Raw genomic sequence first — 17,906 nt, 5'->3', positions numbered from 1 at the left:
CTTCTAAAATGTTTAAATCAATATCACACAGAATTTTGTAAAATATCAATCCTCAGATTTCATTCTCTTTTTGTCCTACTGCACTTTAAATATGTATGCTAATAACTCAAAGTGTAACTTCCATATATAAAGCTAGTAAAATTCCAGAATGTATTATTAATAATTACACATAAGAGTCTGTATTAGACACTAAGGCATTCAGAAGCCTGCAATTCAGTTCTATGTGTCTGTCACTATCTTCTATGGAAGAGATTTGCCAACCACAAAAAGAACTTAGGGTGCAATCACATGTTTTTATAGTGTTGCACAAGTAAATAGAGCATCTAAACCTATTGAAATTTTCATAAGCAGAGCTATTCAAGTACATATCTGCAAGAACTGTGACCCTGGTGTCTGTTTCTGTCTCCAGCAATCTCATTTACATATAAAATCTGCATAGTTAACAGATAAGTTCAGCTGAAATTTAGCAGCATGTTCCTGAGGAAAACACAGGCACAACATTCAGATCATCTCTCGAGCACCAATTTCTTAACTGATCATGTCAAACTTGTAAAATTTTCTTGTACTGTTAATTCAATAATAATTGGATTAAGATAATGCTTGTAATTGTTATTAAGCTTATACAAATGTTGCCATCAAGTAACTTAATTTTCTTCTATTAAGTTTGTTTACTATTACATTATGTGGTTAAAATGCCTTTTTCTAATCACTATCAATTTATTACCAGAAAACTACACAACACTGGAAGCCCTTTACAACCACCAAAATATCTGCAACCTTTGTTATGGATTTCTAGGGCAACTACATTTTAGGCTAACACATTCTTAGAAGAGCAAATTTACACTAGATATAAGGAAGACATTTTTACTATGAAGGTGGTGAGACACTGGAACAGGCTGCCAGAGATGCTGTGGATGCCTCATCTCTGGAAGTTCTCAATGCCAGGCTGGATGAGGCTTTGAGCAACCTGAAAGCCTGGTCTAGTGGAAGGTGTCCCCACCCATGACAGGGGAGCTGGAACTAGACCCTTAAGGCCCCTTCCAACCCAATCATTCTATATAATCTCTAATTTTCCTTTGTCCATATTCAACAATAAATCTAGACTTTCAGAAAAACAATAAATCTAGACTTTCATTTGGCAAAAGACATCCCAAAACAAAACAGCAATTCTAAAGAAGCTCATCTCACCAGATGCCGAAGTTCTTTCAGGTCTCTACAGACCATGTAGAAGACACCAAGCAAAATATTGATATATGCAGCATAGAAATCTGCAGAATATTCTGGGGGATGATTCTGAGACAAGATCTTCTGCAGATGTCCTATTTAAACAAAAATAAATTTTGCTGTTTTCAAGACAACTTAATAAATCAACTACATTTGTAGAAAACAAACAATAACCATCACTAAATAAACACCAACAAAACCCACCAAAATCTACAAATATTTGAAGAACCAGCACAAAACATTACTTTGAGATGTTCTGGCAAGCAGAAAAAGACAAGACCTTTACAGGCTGTGGGAATACAGACTTCATTCCAGCAGCTATTACATATTCTGGGTTCTGTAAAAGGCATACTAATAAACCTGGAAAAAATTTTGGAATGTCCTTTGACAAAGTGTTCTATAATCCCCAAAAAGCAGATTAAAAGATTAGTTTACCTATGCTGTAATCTGGAAAATACATGGTGAATGGCTCAAAGCATCCCATGTTTGGACGGAATAGTTCCCACACTATTTCACTGAGCAGAACAACTGTCACATTTCTGTCAGTCTACACAGGGAATAGAAAAAACAGAATGAGAGAATGACAGGCAGAGAAATAACAAAAAAACTGTGCATGTTAGAGCATCAATGAGAAAAATTATTATTGTGACTTTTCTGTTTCACAAAAATCATTAAATTTACAGCTTATTTCTATACTAGTAATTTGCATTAAAGCTTCAGCTGGCCTAATCAAGCAGATCATACATTTGCAAATCTTTATAATTATATGATATTTCTCTCCAACCCCTGCCATTTCACTGACATGTAAGCCTTGTGGGGTGATACACAATACCAAGTAGATTCCACCCTAAAATTAAGAGAACATTTTACTTTAGTAATTAAACACAGACTTTCAGAGCAAAAAGAAGCAGCTAAAATGCAAAAAGGAAACAGTGCCTCTGGAACCAAGCTATCTATTACTTTATTTTAAAGGCAATCTGGTATTTAAAAACAAACACACAGACATCCCAAACCAAAAATGCATTATTACCTGTTTACTCTCCCAATGGTTTTACTAGTTAACAACAATGGAGCTGTTCATAGTAATGTATTTTTGTTTTATTGACAAAATACATGCTTCAGACTGGATGTTTGATCAATAGGTAACAAAACGCTTCATATTAAAAACAATACTGTTATATTTTGGTCACACTTCGAAATATTAGCTACTTAATATGAAGCTAAAACTATCTGTGAAGATGATGTGTCATTTCCCTTCTTTGCAAGGTTTTTGCAACTATACTAAAAATTCTGCCTAACAAAAGATGCTTTTAAATATGGTTACTCAAGAAAGACATTTGAAAACTATTAAGGAATCTCCATAAAACAAAAGAAAGGAACTTGATTGAACTGATTGATGGACTGTGTTGTGAATGACTTGAAAGAAATTTAAATGTCTATTCCCTTCCCTGAAATACAGTGAAAATCTTTTTTGACTTACTTTTCCCCTTTCTTGGTGAAGTGGCATCCACCCGTATTTTTTACTGTTTCTTCTTCATTTTTATGGAACATAAATATTTTTTTCCCTTTCAACAAGAAACTATCTTCTTGCATTTCTTTCAGTTGATTTCCTCTCCCAGAACTCCTAATGTTTCAGCTGACAGAAGTACTAAGATACACTCAGCTCACTTCTTTACTGATCATCCACTATGAAGAACTTCAGTACTTGCCACCACAATCCTCAGGGAAATCAAGCATCCATGACCTATTCTTCAGCAGTGACCCACCAGTGCCATGATATCCCTCCCTCCTACTAGTGGCATTCCTGGTGTATATAAGTCTTAATCTATGACGTTTTGATCCCTGAACACCAATTACAGACCCAAGTTCACCTCCCTTCTCTGCAGAACAGGTTGTTTCTGCTTCAGAAGCCTAGTCCAGAACATGAGCAGAACAGACAAAAAGACAGAAAATGCACCAGCTGTCAAGAATAAGAACACAGCTGTGAATCAGTCTTCATTCAGTAGAGAAATCAATGTGACCAGAAGATTAAGAGCGCTACACAAAAGCTTTGCGATAACAAGCATAATTTCAGCTATTTACATGCTCAGATATTTCAAAGTACCAGGAACTTACGGTTTTGTCTTCAGTTTCTTTTCAGGGAATGTACCATTTTTGCTTATTTCAAGGCAAAAGTTTTGATGCTTCAGAAGTGAGAAAGGCAAGCACACTGTGGTTTACTCCAATCAGAAATTTACTGAGGCACAGTTCCAGGAGAAGTGTGAGAAAACTCTCCAGCAAGTCAAAGCACATTCACAGCTGCTGAGCTGTGCAGCTCCAGCCAAATTAAACAGCTGGTAGTCTCTTGAAAATTTCCTTCTTAAAAAGACAAATAACCTAGAAAAGACAGCTATAAATCTGACATGAGGCTCCAAAGAGTCCACACATCAGACACTGTAAATAAGATACCATTAACCACAACTGAAAAAAAAAAAAAAAAAGGGTCTAATAAAAATCTCCCAGTGTTTAAATTCTAGTTTGGTTTCTAGTTTTGACCACTATTTTGGGGGAGTGAGGCTTAAATTTTCAATTTTTCTCATCTAAAGAATCACTTATCTTGATCTGTGACCCTGGTGTACAGGGTGTACCACATATTCAGTTACTTTCAACAGGCAGGACACATATGATAATTTCTTTCCAGACACTCACCAACTCTTGAAGCCTAAGAAATGCTGGCAGGATGTTCGCTTCCATTTCCCTCAGCTGCTCTGCTCTATCCAGAACCTTTTAATAAAACAATGATATTATACAGACAAACTCAATTTCCACTCTCACATGGACTTAAAATTAATTCTTAGCTGCTGGAAACTGAATTGGAGAGATTATTGCTTCAAAAGTGCTTCCAGGAAGCCCAAGAAGCTCTTCATCTAAAAAAGAATACAATCTCTAGACAAGCAACATTCGCATGCCTTATGGCAAGAAGAATTATTATTTAAGTCCAGTCAGGAATATCACAACAAAGTCATGATACCTTTAACAACCACTGAAACCTCAATTTTTTCCCAAAATTCTTCTTATGTTTCAAATTTTCATGTAGTACAGTAGCAATGTAACTACATGCTTACTCTAGGAGAGTTGTCTTTTCCTACTATTATATGCTTTTTCAAAAACAAATAAGAGCTGGTATTCTGAATTTTGAGAGAAACTTTTTCTTGCCATCATTTGCAGCCTAGGAATTTACAGGATTTATTGTATGCAAACTTCACATAGCAGTAACAGATGCAGCATATGTACAGCTTAAACAAGAAACATCTTAAGCAAGTAACATTTTAGAGTCTGAAGAATTAAAACAGAAGCATGAAGACATCCATGGTTACTCTTTGGTAAAAAAAATATGTATTTCCAGCATAACTAAAATCTTGAAAGAAATGAAAAAAGAGAACAGAAATAAATTTCTTTTGGCTTATTTACTACTTGCAATATAAATCTGAATTCTGAAGCTTGTTACTTCTTTAGAATTATTGCTCTTGAGATAAAAACTATAGGTCTGTAGAAAACTGTATTTTCTATCCTATTACATATCTTCTCTCCATCAAAATTTTACAACATCTATGATTTCTGTTGTCCACAATAAGGAAAAAAACTTTATGTGGACAACCAAACACTTTCTGAAAATATTATTTCAGAATCCCACCACACAAATCTGAAAGAACAATCTCTGCATCAATATCTCGCACGTTGTGAACTTGTTAAAAACTACAACATGTGATTTTATATTGATATCTGCATTTGCTTCATGTAATAAGTGACTCCAGGAATGAAGACTGCTTTACACTACAGACCAAAGGCTGGCTATGTATTTTTACTAATAAAACACTGCTTATTGGACCCAGCAACATACAGCTACCAAACACAAAGCTTTTAGGTGTTGACCTAAGCAGATTACATTTTTTAGTTAAATGGGAAACTATGGTTCCTACTTACAGCAGAAAAAATACACTGTGACCCTGGCTTGTTGAAAATGTCAAGTGGTTTATAGAAACAGCCTTCCCTCGGGTCTATAAATCTATGCCTTATTCTTTGGTGGGTGTCCATGTACACTTGCCACTCTTCAATTTTTTTTAAAAAGTCTATACTTCCTAAAACCAGCTGTTCACTTACATTAAACAAAGTAGCTTGATACTTCTGTAAAGTGCTAAATATTGTAAGTGTATGAATGACAACAAGTTATATCCACTCCAATTTTTCAGGTAGTTAAAATGAATAAATTCATTTTTCATAAGTAATCACAAATATTCAGCACCTATGCCTGGGTTAAGAGAAACATTTAGAATCTCTTGCTCAAATGTAAACATTTATCTTCATTTACTCTGAGTTGAGCTGAAATATTACATTATTTACTACTGAAATGAAATTGAATAAGTCAGTATTGCCAGTTTATGTTACCAGCATGCTTGTCTTCCATCAGTCTCAATTTAAACCACTCTACAATAAATCCAGATTACATACGTTAATAAACACGAATTGGTTCCTCCCAATTCTGTCCCCATGCAGAATGTAACTGAAATACTAATTTAATACTTAATTCTTCCGAGGCAACAACTATTTTCATGATACAATTGAACCTCTGTAGTTATTTAAAGCTTTATTTTCTACAACCATTGTTCAAGAACTTTCTAATTTTATGAGTGATGCCAATTTTCACAGAACAGGTGAAGAATTCTTTGCTGATGTAGAATAGTTTTTAATCCAAATACTAATCTGAAAGTAAGAATTTACTGCAAGAATTATTATGTGAAATACACTGAAGGTTATTAGAGATAAATTTTGTGCTTATGGAATTGCTGAAGAATGTTACTTTTGTGACAGTAAGCTAAACTACTTCTCTATTTATAACTTTTTGTCTGTTTTAAGTGTTGGTACACTATTTTCTTCATTCAATTTCTAAGAAGCATGTCCAATTTATTAACCTTGTGACCTGTAGGAAACAATGAGATAGTACTGTTTCCACTAAACATGATATGAAGGTTTTTAACTCAGTGGCAAAACATTTTTAAATGGGAATAAAACATACCCAACTACAGCTTGTGAAACAGGATGAAGAATGTTCAGTGTAACTATGAACTTCTTGTTTGACTGCAAAAAAACCCTAAAGCAGTATGGGCACACTGAGAGCTTAATGACCCTGAGTAATCACACTGCATGTTTCTCACAGCAATCAACCTTAACCATGTTCTTGTTTTCTTAATAATCAATTTCAAGACTTTAAAAAAAACCCTTCATTCCTACTGCTGGCCTAAAATTTTAGTCACTATAATGTGCAGGTCCACACTATATATACATTTACACATCACTACTGCTACAAATTGTAAATGCTACTAATGCTACCATACTGTCCTTTCATCAGACCTCTTATATGACTGAAATTTGTTTCCATGTTCATCTCTCAACACAATAAATGCTGTTATAGTCTGCAATTTTTGACTCCTTTATGTAGTTAAGATTATCACAGTAAAAAACCCCAAAGACCTAAACCAAATCCTCGTGTTCTAGTATTACACTTATTAAATCGTTCCTGCAACCTAATTCTGATTACTTCTCTGCAATCTGCTGTTTATTCCACTTGAGCATATCACCACTTTTTTCATTGCAGTCCTTTTTTTCTCTCATCTTAATTTTAAAATTATAGGACCTGTTTCTGAGGGCCACAAGTGTAGCTGAAGATGTATGATCTCAAAAGCACTTTTACAGAGGAAATGATGCATTTTAGTACTTTAATATTATCCTTAAGTTCTATTCTAGCAAACCAAGCCTTGTCATTTCCATTCTCCATATTCCCTTCTGCCCTATTCCTCACCTCTGCTTTCTCATTTGTGATGTTATTTTCCACAAGGAAACAGATAAGCATGACTTACTAATAATAAAACAAATATAGGCTCTCTATATTTAAAGACTTTGTAACTGTATTACATCCTGAATTTAAATGTGTGTTATAATTTATGTTATTAGTTATGCTATACAGTTTTTGTGTAGAAAAAAATCTAAAACCAGGAAAAGTACAGAACCTCACCTAAAGCCTGTAAGCCAACAGAAAGAACCTGTCAACAGGTTCTGAATGAGGTCTGTGGAGAAATTTTGTGCAAACTGCTCTGTAAGGCACACATTTCACATACAAACCATCAATAGCCATTACCCACACCCTCTTAGCAGGAATGGGACTGGACATTAAAATGAAATTACTTACAATGTATAATGTTTGATCTTGAAGCTCCTGACTGTCCACAGCTTGTTTAAAGAGACGAACAAAGTCATTCAAAGTATCACAATGCACAGGAGAGGTCTGCTCTGTGCCAGACGAACAGCTTTGCAGCTGGATGAGAATTTCTTCTAGCAGAAGTCGTGATGTAAAGCATTCCACACAGTTCACAAACACATGAGGAAGCTGAAGAGAACAAGAAAAATTACACAACTGCTTTTGGCTTTTTCAGTGTAAATACTCCAGAAAGAGTTTTCTCTTCCATATGAAAAAAACAAAGAAACCATATCCTACCAGCAGAATATATTACAAGTAAGAACCAAAATAACTTGTTAAAAAAAAGATCAATTATGTACCTAATCAAAATATTATGTATAAATAAAAAGTGAAAAGAGAGATGATGAATCTTCAAATGGAAGTATACCTTTGAATTACGTTTAAACATTGAAGCACAATGCATCCTTTAACTATGTTGAGAAATTGTGAGCAATGGACAAAAAGAAAACCAAACAGCATTTAGCTCAAAGAAATTTAGACAACTGTAAGACATTACAGTATCATAAAATGGCTTATTACAAATTACAGTATTTAGAAAACACAGACATCTCAAAGAAAGTAATCTCCCCAGAACTACATTTTTTAAATTCAATGAACATTTTTTGCATTCAATGCACACAAATGATAAAGTGTAAGCTTCTATATCAGACTCGTGTCATCAGCATGATTGTGCAGAACATTTTCAGAAAAACAGATCTTTCCAAGCAAACAGGGAGTGAAAAAAAACAGAGTATGAGATACATTATAAGTATCAATTTCATAATATTGAAAATCTACAGTCATTTGTTTTTAAATAGAATGCACCATAACCCATAAAACAATACCAGTAGTCAAACCTGCCTAAGGCAAAAAAAGGTAATTTTCTAGCAACCCTATTTTTATGACATAGCTTATCTGCACAACTCTATAATCTCTGCTAAGGCAGATGCTCTTTTTCATACTGAACATTAAAACCTCTGGAAAACATTAGTCACTGGGATGCAGGAATGTGGTTGTCTATAACCAAAAAAAAAAAAAAAAAAAAAAGCAAGTACTTCATCCCAGTCTTCCTACTTAAAATATGATTCAGCAGATGCGAGGAAGTATGGGTACATGCTAGCAATCCACTCACACAGCGTGTAATAAAAAGCTGTTCTATGGTTTTAAACACCATGAAAAGGAAAGGGCTACATCACCAAAAAGCAGCTATGTGCTTTCAAAGTGCTGCACTTCTATAGCAGAAGGAAAGTTGGGTGCCTCAGATGGGATTCGCACCACCACAGTACATACAGGAGACACCCAGACATGGCACAAGAAGCTCTGCAGAGAGAGCTGCTGCTCAAACCAGACACTTCCCAGGGCCTGGCCACACCTTTGGATATGGTGTGAGAGGTCAGCTCACTGCTGTGAGCAAGGCACCAAAGGCTGCTTGAAGGAAGAGGATCATAAACCCCTGCCCCTTCTCCTTCTGCAGATGAAACTCCTTTTAATGAAAGGAGTTCCTGCATAAAACCTGCAGATCAAATGATAAGCTCATTTGGACAAGCCGAAAGTATCGGGGCTATAGAAACACACAAGTGGAAATTTATAGTTTAGGCATGTAGTTGGCACCTGTCACTGGATTTTAATCCCTGAATTTCATGACTGACGAAGACAGAGGTATTAACAGATCTAGACAGGAATTTCTGTAATGACACCCTACAATTTAGGAGGACAGTAAAACATGTTTTGGAAAAAAACTAAATCAAGGAATCAATGGAGCTACTTCAGGCTAAGTCATAGAGACAAGGTGAACAATATTTGCCTCCTTTTTTATCTTTTTTAAACTTTCTTAAAAAGGTTATTATGATTGATATCTCAGAATGCACAATTTCATTTTATCCTAAGTGATCTAGCAAGCAGAGTGATGCATTCATGACACAGTAAGTGGAGAAGAATCAGGAAGGCAGAAATGGTTGAGAAAACAAACCATTTTGAGAAAGTAGAGGCTATTTTTGAGGAGCCATGGTTATAAACTGTAAATTCAATATCCTTTGTGACCATTCTTACCTGTAAGGTAGTTAGAAGAGTTTGCATCACATATGTCTTTCCACTAGATGTGTGTCCATAGATAAAGATGCATGGAAAACTAAACTGCTGACGCTAAGGGAGGGAAAAAAAAGTTGTTATTGTTTCAATTCTTCTTCTTTTCATTCAACAAATAAAAGATTTAACAATGAACTTTCCCCCCTGAAAGAAAAGTCACCTCCTAAATTGAGGCATTAAATATAAAATGCAGCAATTATTATGGAATCAACATATCAAGTTTTACGTTACATCTTTGCTGAAATGCTGGGGGGCAAGTTGCAAGAATCAAGTATCACATAACTGCCAGTGACACTGCTCTAACAAACAACAGAAACACACACACACAGAAAAGCAGTGAGCTCTTAATTCAATATAATTAACTAACTGAAACACGTGGCAAGCACAAATTGCAAGTCATACATTCTCCTAGCTTCTGCAAATTCTACAAATTGCCTTTCTTTTCATTAGGACCAAACAGCAAATAATTAAATGGTGTGAAGGAGGTGTAAACCTTGCTCTTCTTTCACAAGGTAATATTTGATGTATCTATTTAATGGTCCTAATGCTGTTCATTTCATATAGTTTTTTTAAGATGCAGGAAAAATAACTGAATTATTCTTTTTCTCCATTCTGAACAGGTTTTCACACAGGTGAAAATGAAAACAGGTTTTTGTGTTAATTTCTAAGAATTTTGTATATTGGCTTAAAAATTAATATAAAAAGACAACTGACACTTTTTATGAAAAAAATAAGTCAGTTTATCTGAAGTAAGAAACACTCTTGTGCACAACATGCAGATTTGAGTATCTCAACATTGATCAAGAATTGAAGTACCTATATTTAAGAAGAGTTGTCACTATGCTTGTAACATACATAAAATATGAATACTGTAATTTGATGTTATTATTATTAGTATCCATAATTAGAGACAGAAAACAGATACTAACTTCCAGTTTGTTACTGAATGTAAGCAGACATTCTTGTAAGCAAACTGCTTATAAGTTTGCAATTAAAAATCCTCATTACTTTTTACCACAGCTTTGTGAAGCAGTAACAGACTCTTTTATCAAGCCAGTGGTTTTTAACTCTTATGACCAGTCTCAAAACTACTATCAATCAGAACAATTTAATGTACTTAGAATTCAGACACTCGGATATTAGATTAACAGGTCAAAACCAAACAGAATTTCCACACTGACCAAAACCAAACAATTTCCACACTGACATTGAAAAAAATCACCCCATAACTTTAGGTCTAGGAGGAAGAGACTTACTCCCTGGTAATAACTGGCAAAGAGAGAATAGAGTTGTGACAAAATCAGAATTAAGAGAGACAAACACAAATAGCTCTAAGTTTGTTTAGGTCCTTCCAGCTGCAAGACATCTTTCAACCTTCCAACATACCAGAACCTGCTGCCAAACACTAATGTTAAAGATGGTTAAACTTCAACAAAGAGGCAACCAAAGCACACTCACAGTGACATCACAAAAATACCCTTAAATTTCTATTCTCTTCCCTGAGGCAGCGGAATGCCTTTGTTCTAGTCAAACATAGAATACAAGAGCACTACCTCGCCAAATATTGACAGCAACGTGGACACCTGGGATTCCCGACAAGGCACTAAACTTTCCAAGTGAAGCAGGTCAGCTGCTGGGTACGCTGGATGTTCAAGATTAGGCATTTTGTTAGTCCTGTAGTTAGTCACCTAAATATGCATGTCCTTTCTGAGGCGCAGAGACAAGAAAAATCTGGAAAATAAAAAGTTTTTGTTATCACTTGCATCTATACACATAAAAGGAATCTATAGAAAATCTAAACAGACATTCTAGCTCAAGAAAAGCATGTAACTATCATAGACTTAAAAGACTTGGTAAAATTGGACTTAACTACATAAGGAGTTAATTGGACTTAACTACATAACTATATAGACATTTCCACACCAGACAAAATAAAAAAAAACCAAATCAAAATATAAAGGTATACAGGATATGAGCAAATCAGTACAGTTTAGTTAACTGAGGAATTACACATTTAATTCTGATTTTATATACACTTAAAATTAGCAAGAAAATAAAAATGAGTAGCTTAGTCATAGATGATCACCTCCCTGAGCAGGGATGATGATCAGGAAGGTGATCATCAAACAACAGGAAAGAGGTAGGACATAAGGAAAGATAAGGATGACAAAGTAATAGATCTCTGGCTGCCAACAGGAATGCTAACCCCATCTTGGAAGGAGCACAGGCATATAAAGAAAATCCAGTTGATGGTAAAGACTGGAAATACTCTTTAAAAATAGTAGGAGTCCAAACCAGTTACATAAAACTAATATTAATGGCAATTTACCTTTTAGACAAGGACTAGATAAAGAAAAACAAAGGTCTTGATTGCTCTAACACTGGGAAGGTTGGATTTCAGTGACAGAACACAAAACAACACCTCAACAATATTCTCTGCACTTCTAAAACTGCTGGAAAGATGGTACTTTTACCTGTTGTGATACAGACAACATGCAGAGAGAACTGAACCTCAACAGCTGGTTTCTGACTTTGTCAAACACAACACAACAATCAAAAAGAAAGCTTGGAAATTTCATTAAGGCAATAAAGATATCAAGTGACAGGATTATCTATATGTTATCAAGACAAAGACAATAAAACAAAGCACTCCCAACTGTTTTAAATGTAAGTATTTACAGGCATATATATTATGCTGGCTATAAGTACAACAACACAGGAAAAAAGATTAGGTTAGCAGAAGGAAATCAGAAAGAGCAAGGTAAAGGGAAAACCAACTTTTCTGAAGGGAAAATGCAGTAGTGGATTGCACTACAAGGAGGTTTGTAAATATAAATGTATTTATGGAAATACCTTAAAATAGAGTTCCTTTTGGGACAAATCTCTGGTCAGTATTTCCATAAATTTATTTGAGAAAATACATTTTCTTTTATTTTTACACTTTGCCTTCAGTGTTTTCTAAAGTAAAAGCTGGGATTGTAGAATCATCAACAGAAAAATAAATGGAATTAATGAGGAAAAAAATTATATCACTGATGATATAACTAACTTAGTACTTATATTACACCTACTTTAAAGTAATCACATCACATATAAGGACTACAGTTAGATATCAAGAAACTAATCAGAAGTAACCTGAAAAATATGTTTATTTATAAGTCAATCGCATACTAAGTATGGAAAGTCAAAGTAATGCTGTTGTTAGGGGCAAAAAAACCCCACAATCACATGTATCAAGCAAACTATTTCCTATACACAGAATCATACAAAGAGCCTTGGTGTATTTTACCAGCTTTGAATGAGTCTGTGCATCTTTCCACCATACCTATTCAGGTATCCATTCAAAATGGAATGAAGAAGCAAAAATCCAAATAGCTTGATTACGTTAAAAAATTAGCTAGTTATTTCAAGGACGAAAAGAAAAAAACTATGGCAGGAGCCTCTAAAACCCAGGACAAACAAGTGGGGGAAAAGTACTAGAAAAGGATGAAAACCTTGTGTAAATTAAAAAAAAAAAAAAAAAAAACAAACAAAAAAAAAAACAGCCCTTTTGCTCCACTGGCTACATAAGAACAGGGCTTGACTGTGTCCTAAACGCATCTGAAGCACTCCACAAAGCACTTCAGTTTTTCAAGGTCACTCCCAGGCAAACTTCCCTCCGACCGCACCGTATCTGCCAGCCCCGCCTGCTTCTCGCACACCCTGCAAATAGCAACTTCCACCACACACATTTCAGCCCGCGAAATAAAACCTACATCTCTACCGGCTATACGTAGGTGTCTCAATCTCCAACAGCACCCCATTCATGTGCTCACGATAAAGGATGCCTAGAGCAACGAGTTCACGAAATAATTCATTTAGATTAAATGGTAATGATAACAGAAGGTAAGTGTCGGCCAAAGCTTGAATTCAGGGTGTTCCAGCCCGGGGAAGGTGTAGGTATGACACTAACCAGACCAGGAAGGTGCCAAAATCACTTTTCAGCTGAGACCTGAGACCTCTTCACAGCTAAGAAGAGCACAAGTTAAACTTCACGGCGGGACTTCATGATTTACTAGGATTTCTCTCAACTCACTGGTCCTAGCATACCTACAGCTGGCAGCCTTTCCACACTCTAACACAAAAATAACATACAAAAATGACTGAATTTAAGAGATTAGCACGGTTCTGCGTCCCCTCAGGCCCCACAAGCCCCCCGGCCAGCACGGGCGTGCCGTGGCTCAGGGGGAATGCCGACCCCCGGCCTCCATTAGCGCGGGCTCCTTCCGCCACGCCTGCGAGGCTGAGGGTGCTCCCGGCCTAAGGGCCGGCTCAGCCTGATGCGGGTTTCGCTCCCGCACCGATTCCTACCGAGAAAGCGGAACAGAAGCAGTTCTGCTCCTCACAGCATTCCTGCCTCCCTTCCTTCCTTCCCGCCCAGCCCGGCTCCTCTCACCGGCTCCTCTCACCGGCTCCTCACTCGCTCCCGCCGCCGCCGCGCGCCGCTGCCCAGCGCCTCGGCCCGCGCGCATGCGCCGTGGCCACGCGGGCCCGCCTGGGGCGGGGCGGCCGTGAGGGGAATGCGCCGTTTACCCCGCCGCGTGTTCCACAGGATATCCCATTTATCCTCCTGGGAGAGCCGCTGGGGCACCCTGCCGCTTCCCCCGCCGGGTGTCCCGCGGGATATCCCGTGTTATCCCCCTGGGAGAGCCGCTGGGGCACTCTGCCGCTTCCCCCGCTGGGTGTCCCGCGGGATATCCCGTGTTATCCCCCTGGGAGAGCCGCTGGGGCACTCTGCCGCTTCCCCCGCTGGGTTTATCCCCCTGGGAAAGCCGCTGGGGCACTCTGCCGCTTCCCCCGCTGGGTGTCCCACGGGATATCCCGTGTTATCCCCCTGGGAGAGCCGCTGGGGCACCCTGCCGCTGTGGGAGCCCCAGGGCTGAGCCATTTCTCCCACAGGGACAGGCTTGAGGGTGTTGCAAAATGCGAAACATGTAAACTTTTCTTAAGAAGGGATGTTCTTTGATCTTTGCATGGTTTGAAATCCAATCAACAAGAATGGAGAATTAATCTGTGAAACAGAGAATGCCTAGCAAGCTCTAAGCGGTGACCAGTGTTAGGAAGACAAGTTTGGTAGAAGTGCCGTGTTAAGGTCTAGGGCTGGACGTGTTCCAGTGATCTCAGAGCTCGGGGCAGGTTAACGAGGCTTGGGAAGAAGGATGTACTCACTAGTAGCGGGCACAAAGGATGCAGAATTTACGGGCCTCGAGGACAGTTGGCAGAACACCCGAGATAAGCAAAAAACTTGAAAAGCCAACTGTGCTAAATCAGCTCCCACTGGGTAGAAGGTAATTCCGGCAGGGGCAGACGGTGACCATGGACCCAAGAAACCCCCAGACCCAAAAGAAGAGAAAGTTTGAGCATGCAGACTAATTAGCATAAGAAGCGAATCACTAGCTAATGAATACTAATTAATAAGAGAACTCTGTAACTTGTAGGAAATTAACACTGTCTCCATTGTTTGCTAAAATGTATAAATAGTAAAAAGTTTTTATAGCAAGGTGTTTGATTTCTGGAATATCACCAAGTGCCCAGGCTTGTGCAACTCAGAAATAAATAATCAGTGTCTCATGAGTGAATAGTTATTGGCTTGTTGCACACCAGATAACAAATCTGATTTTTGTGGACAGGTGGTACCTAGCTTACACATATAAAGTGCGCATAACTTACATGTGTTCATACACAAAACTGCTTAAAGCTAGGTCTGTGGAGCCTCTGCTCCAGTCAAGCTCTGAAAATACATAACCATAGATTCAAATTACAGCTGAAGTTATATTATGCATAAGCAGTGCATACTGTATTAGAGGGATAAATGTGAAAACTGCATGCTGGGTTATGAAAACTAAAATGATAAACTCCTTCCATACTCAGAGTTGGGTGCAATATTGGTTAAATAAGTAAATAAGACTTATGTGAATCAAGGATGGCTTATTTTTAGCAGTCAGGGTTTTTTGTAAATATGCATGTACATGCACAATCATCATGGCTTGGCCTGAATAGTATTTTAGATATTGAAATATATGTTGTAAATTTATAGACTGAAACTACTGAAACCAACCTGAATGAAATTAGATAAAGAGAAGAAAAAAAAAAAAAACAAACAAAAACAAACAAACAAAAAAAAAAAACCCTAAATGATGAATGGTTATCTATACAAATTTGTGTAACATCTTGGTTTTTGGTGTTTTTTTTTAATGGCCTGCTATTTATCAGTTTTGACAAAGCATAATTATATGGGTTACTGCTGTTTACTAGTTCAGTCCACTTCTTGACTTGTGATAAAATCTTTATTTGGAACAACAGGTATGTTTTAATGTGTCATACCATGACCTATCCTTCTCAGCAGAGTGAAATACTTTTTCTTCTAGCTTTTGAAACATGGAATCTGTTGGGGCAGATTCCTCTGCATACAGATGGACCATGTTTCAGAAAAAAATCTCAAATGTAATAACTGAAAGAAGTCTCAGTGAGTCCACATTTCTATAGTGTATGTGGGAGATTAAATACTTTGAAAGCAGTTCATAGTGATGTTTGGAACTTGCGTCTTCTATGGATGACTACTGAGCAAAACTGAAGTTTGGTTTGGAGTTGAGCAAGAATCCTAAAACAAGAGGTCAGTTTTTAAATATGTAGTTTTCAATTCAGTGGTTCTGTTGGAGAATCAGTGACTCAGGCTGGAGTGACTCCCAAGGTCACTTCAACACAACATAAATCCATATTACCTTGAAGAGGAGGGTCTCATTTTCTCTGTTGTGTCCCCACTTCTGCTCATTTTCTGGTCCTAGGATTTGGGTGGTTTATAAGGGCAGATTGTTGAGGGAACCAGTCCAGTTGAAATCAACCCAAAAGATACTTCAAAAGATTACAGCCTCTCTTCCAAAATCCTGCTTATGGGACCTCCACTCCTGTCTTATTTAGCTTCTAGTCTGCAGTTCAAACAAAATACCCAGTAACAATTCTGCTTATTAATCCAAAGTGCCACCATTATTACTATGAGGTAAAACTCAAAGAAAAAAAAATCTGTATAGCTTTAATAGTTTAAAATAATTGAGAATATTGTTATTGATTTAAATGGTGGGACTATAATGCTATGTTTTGTAGGACTTACCTGAAGTAACTACCACAGAATCCTGGACTTAAATCTGCAAATTAAAAACTATCACAGAAGACCACTGAACAGTTCTGCCATTTACTTGGGCATATCAGTGTCCATATATTCCTACAGAAAGTCTCTACTTCCCAGAAAAATTGCTTAAATTTAGTAAGTGTGACTTTTATTTTTATTCAAGAGGCCAAAACTGTTTAGTAGCAGTTGCTAGAGATAGATTTCATGCCTAAGTATAGCTGGTTATGTGTAGCATAATGAATTTCAGTTTAGATCTTTCATCAACATAGTTTTCACTGATGTCACTCAATATACATTTCTGAAAAGCTTTAAATTATTTCTTAATTTATACTAAGCTGTCACATGTCTTTTTATCTTATTATGAGCTGCTTAGATACCAAATATAAAATGAAGCAAACAGTAAACTGAGGCTTGAAACATGCATGTTACAGAGCGGGGGATAGACCTTTCTCACTGTACTTGTGGTCTGATATTTTATATTAACACTTTTTTCTTTGTGAAGTTTATTTTCAGTACAGATAATGATTAATCTTCATTCAGATTTTTTCATCCACAGTTCCAGTTCAGCATCAAACTTTAAATATAGAATATTCACTCATTTGGATCAAATCACTGGCATTCCTCATTTCTTAAACTTATGTATTTAAGTGCATTACAGGATTTATGTCTTTATATATGTCTTTCTATATATCTAAATAGAACCATGTATAGAGCACATATATATTTATCTATGTTCTGTATTTATGTAGACCTATACAGAGAGAATTATGTGTATAGAATATGTGCAGTATTTTTTTTTAATTTCTCCCTTTCTTTCCAAGATACATTTTACCAGAGGTGCCATTATGCAGGGTGCTATTGAGACCGCATCCAGATTATTTTTTAGCAGTCTCTTGCTATTCCAAAAAGTCAATTGCAGCTGACAAAAGTGCAGAAAAGCACTTTGACAAAGAGAAGGAAGAAAATATACTTTGGAAAGATGTTCACTTGAAAGCACCATTGAGATGGTTTAAGAAATGACTGCCACCACATTTCCTGCCTTGTTGGATGATACAGCTCTTTCAACAGAGCAAGTGGAAAGGATAGTGTCATTATCTACCTCTACACAAATCATCCACTTAAATTCCCAGGTAAAGATTATTTAAAATATATATGGAGTGA

At 36.8% G+C, this 17,906-nt stretch overlaps 1 protein-coding gene across 4 annotated transcripts in view; it reads right to left on the bottom strand.

Moving 5' to 3' along the window:
* ORC5 (origin recognition complex subunit 5) overlaps nucleotides 1-14,078 on the bottom strand; it is a 70,729-nt gene extending 56,651 nt beyond the window's left edge. For 2 of the 4 annotated variants that reach the window (XR_014951811.1, XM_085568364.1), the window contains exons 1-7: nucleotides 14,029-14,078; nucleotides 11,134-11,311; nucleotides 9,545-9,637; nucleotides 7,448-7,645; nucleotides 3,913-3,987; nucleotides 1,660-1,771; nucleotides 1,189-1,319 (exon numbers count right to left, since the gene is read on the bottom strand). Coding sequence is in view for 3 of the 4 variants with exons in the window: in XM_085568364.1 (XP_085424490.1) it covers nucleotides 1,189-1,319; nucleotides 1,660-1,771; nucleotides 3,913-3,987; nucleotides 7,448-7,645; nucleotides 9,545-9,637; nucleotides 11,134-11,244 (720 nt within the window). In the remaining variant the exon portion in view is untranslated. Of the gene's footprint in view, nucleotides 1-1,188; nucleotides 1,320-1,659; nucleotides 1,772-3,912; nucleotides 3,988-7,447; nucleotides 7,646-9,544; nucleotides 9,638-11,133; nucleotides 11,312-13,930 lie in introns of all 4 variants that reach the window. The other 2 variants (XM_085568365.1, XM_021534697.4) reach the window with 2 other exon arrangements.
* Between the last annotated feature and the right edge of the window lie 3,828 nt (nucleotides 14,079-17,906).

The sequence above is a fragment of the Lonchura striata genome, chromosome 1A (assembly GCF_050655825.1).
Source record: "Lonchura striata isolate lonStrDom1 chromosome 1A, ASM5065582v1, whole genome shotgun sequence".
NCBI classification, from domain to species: domain Eukaryota; kingdom Metazoa; phylum Chordata; class Aves; order Passeriformes; family Estrildidae; genus Lonchura; species Lonchura striata.
The sequence above is the reverse complement of the archived record's forward strand: the minus strand, read 5'-3'. Positions and strand labels throughout refer to the sequence as shown.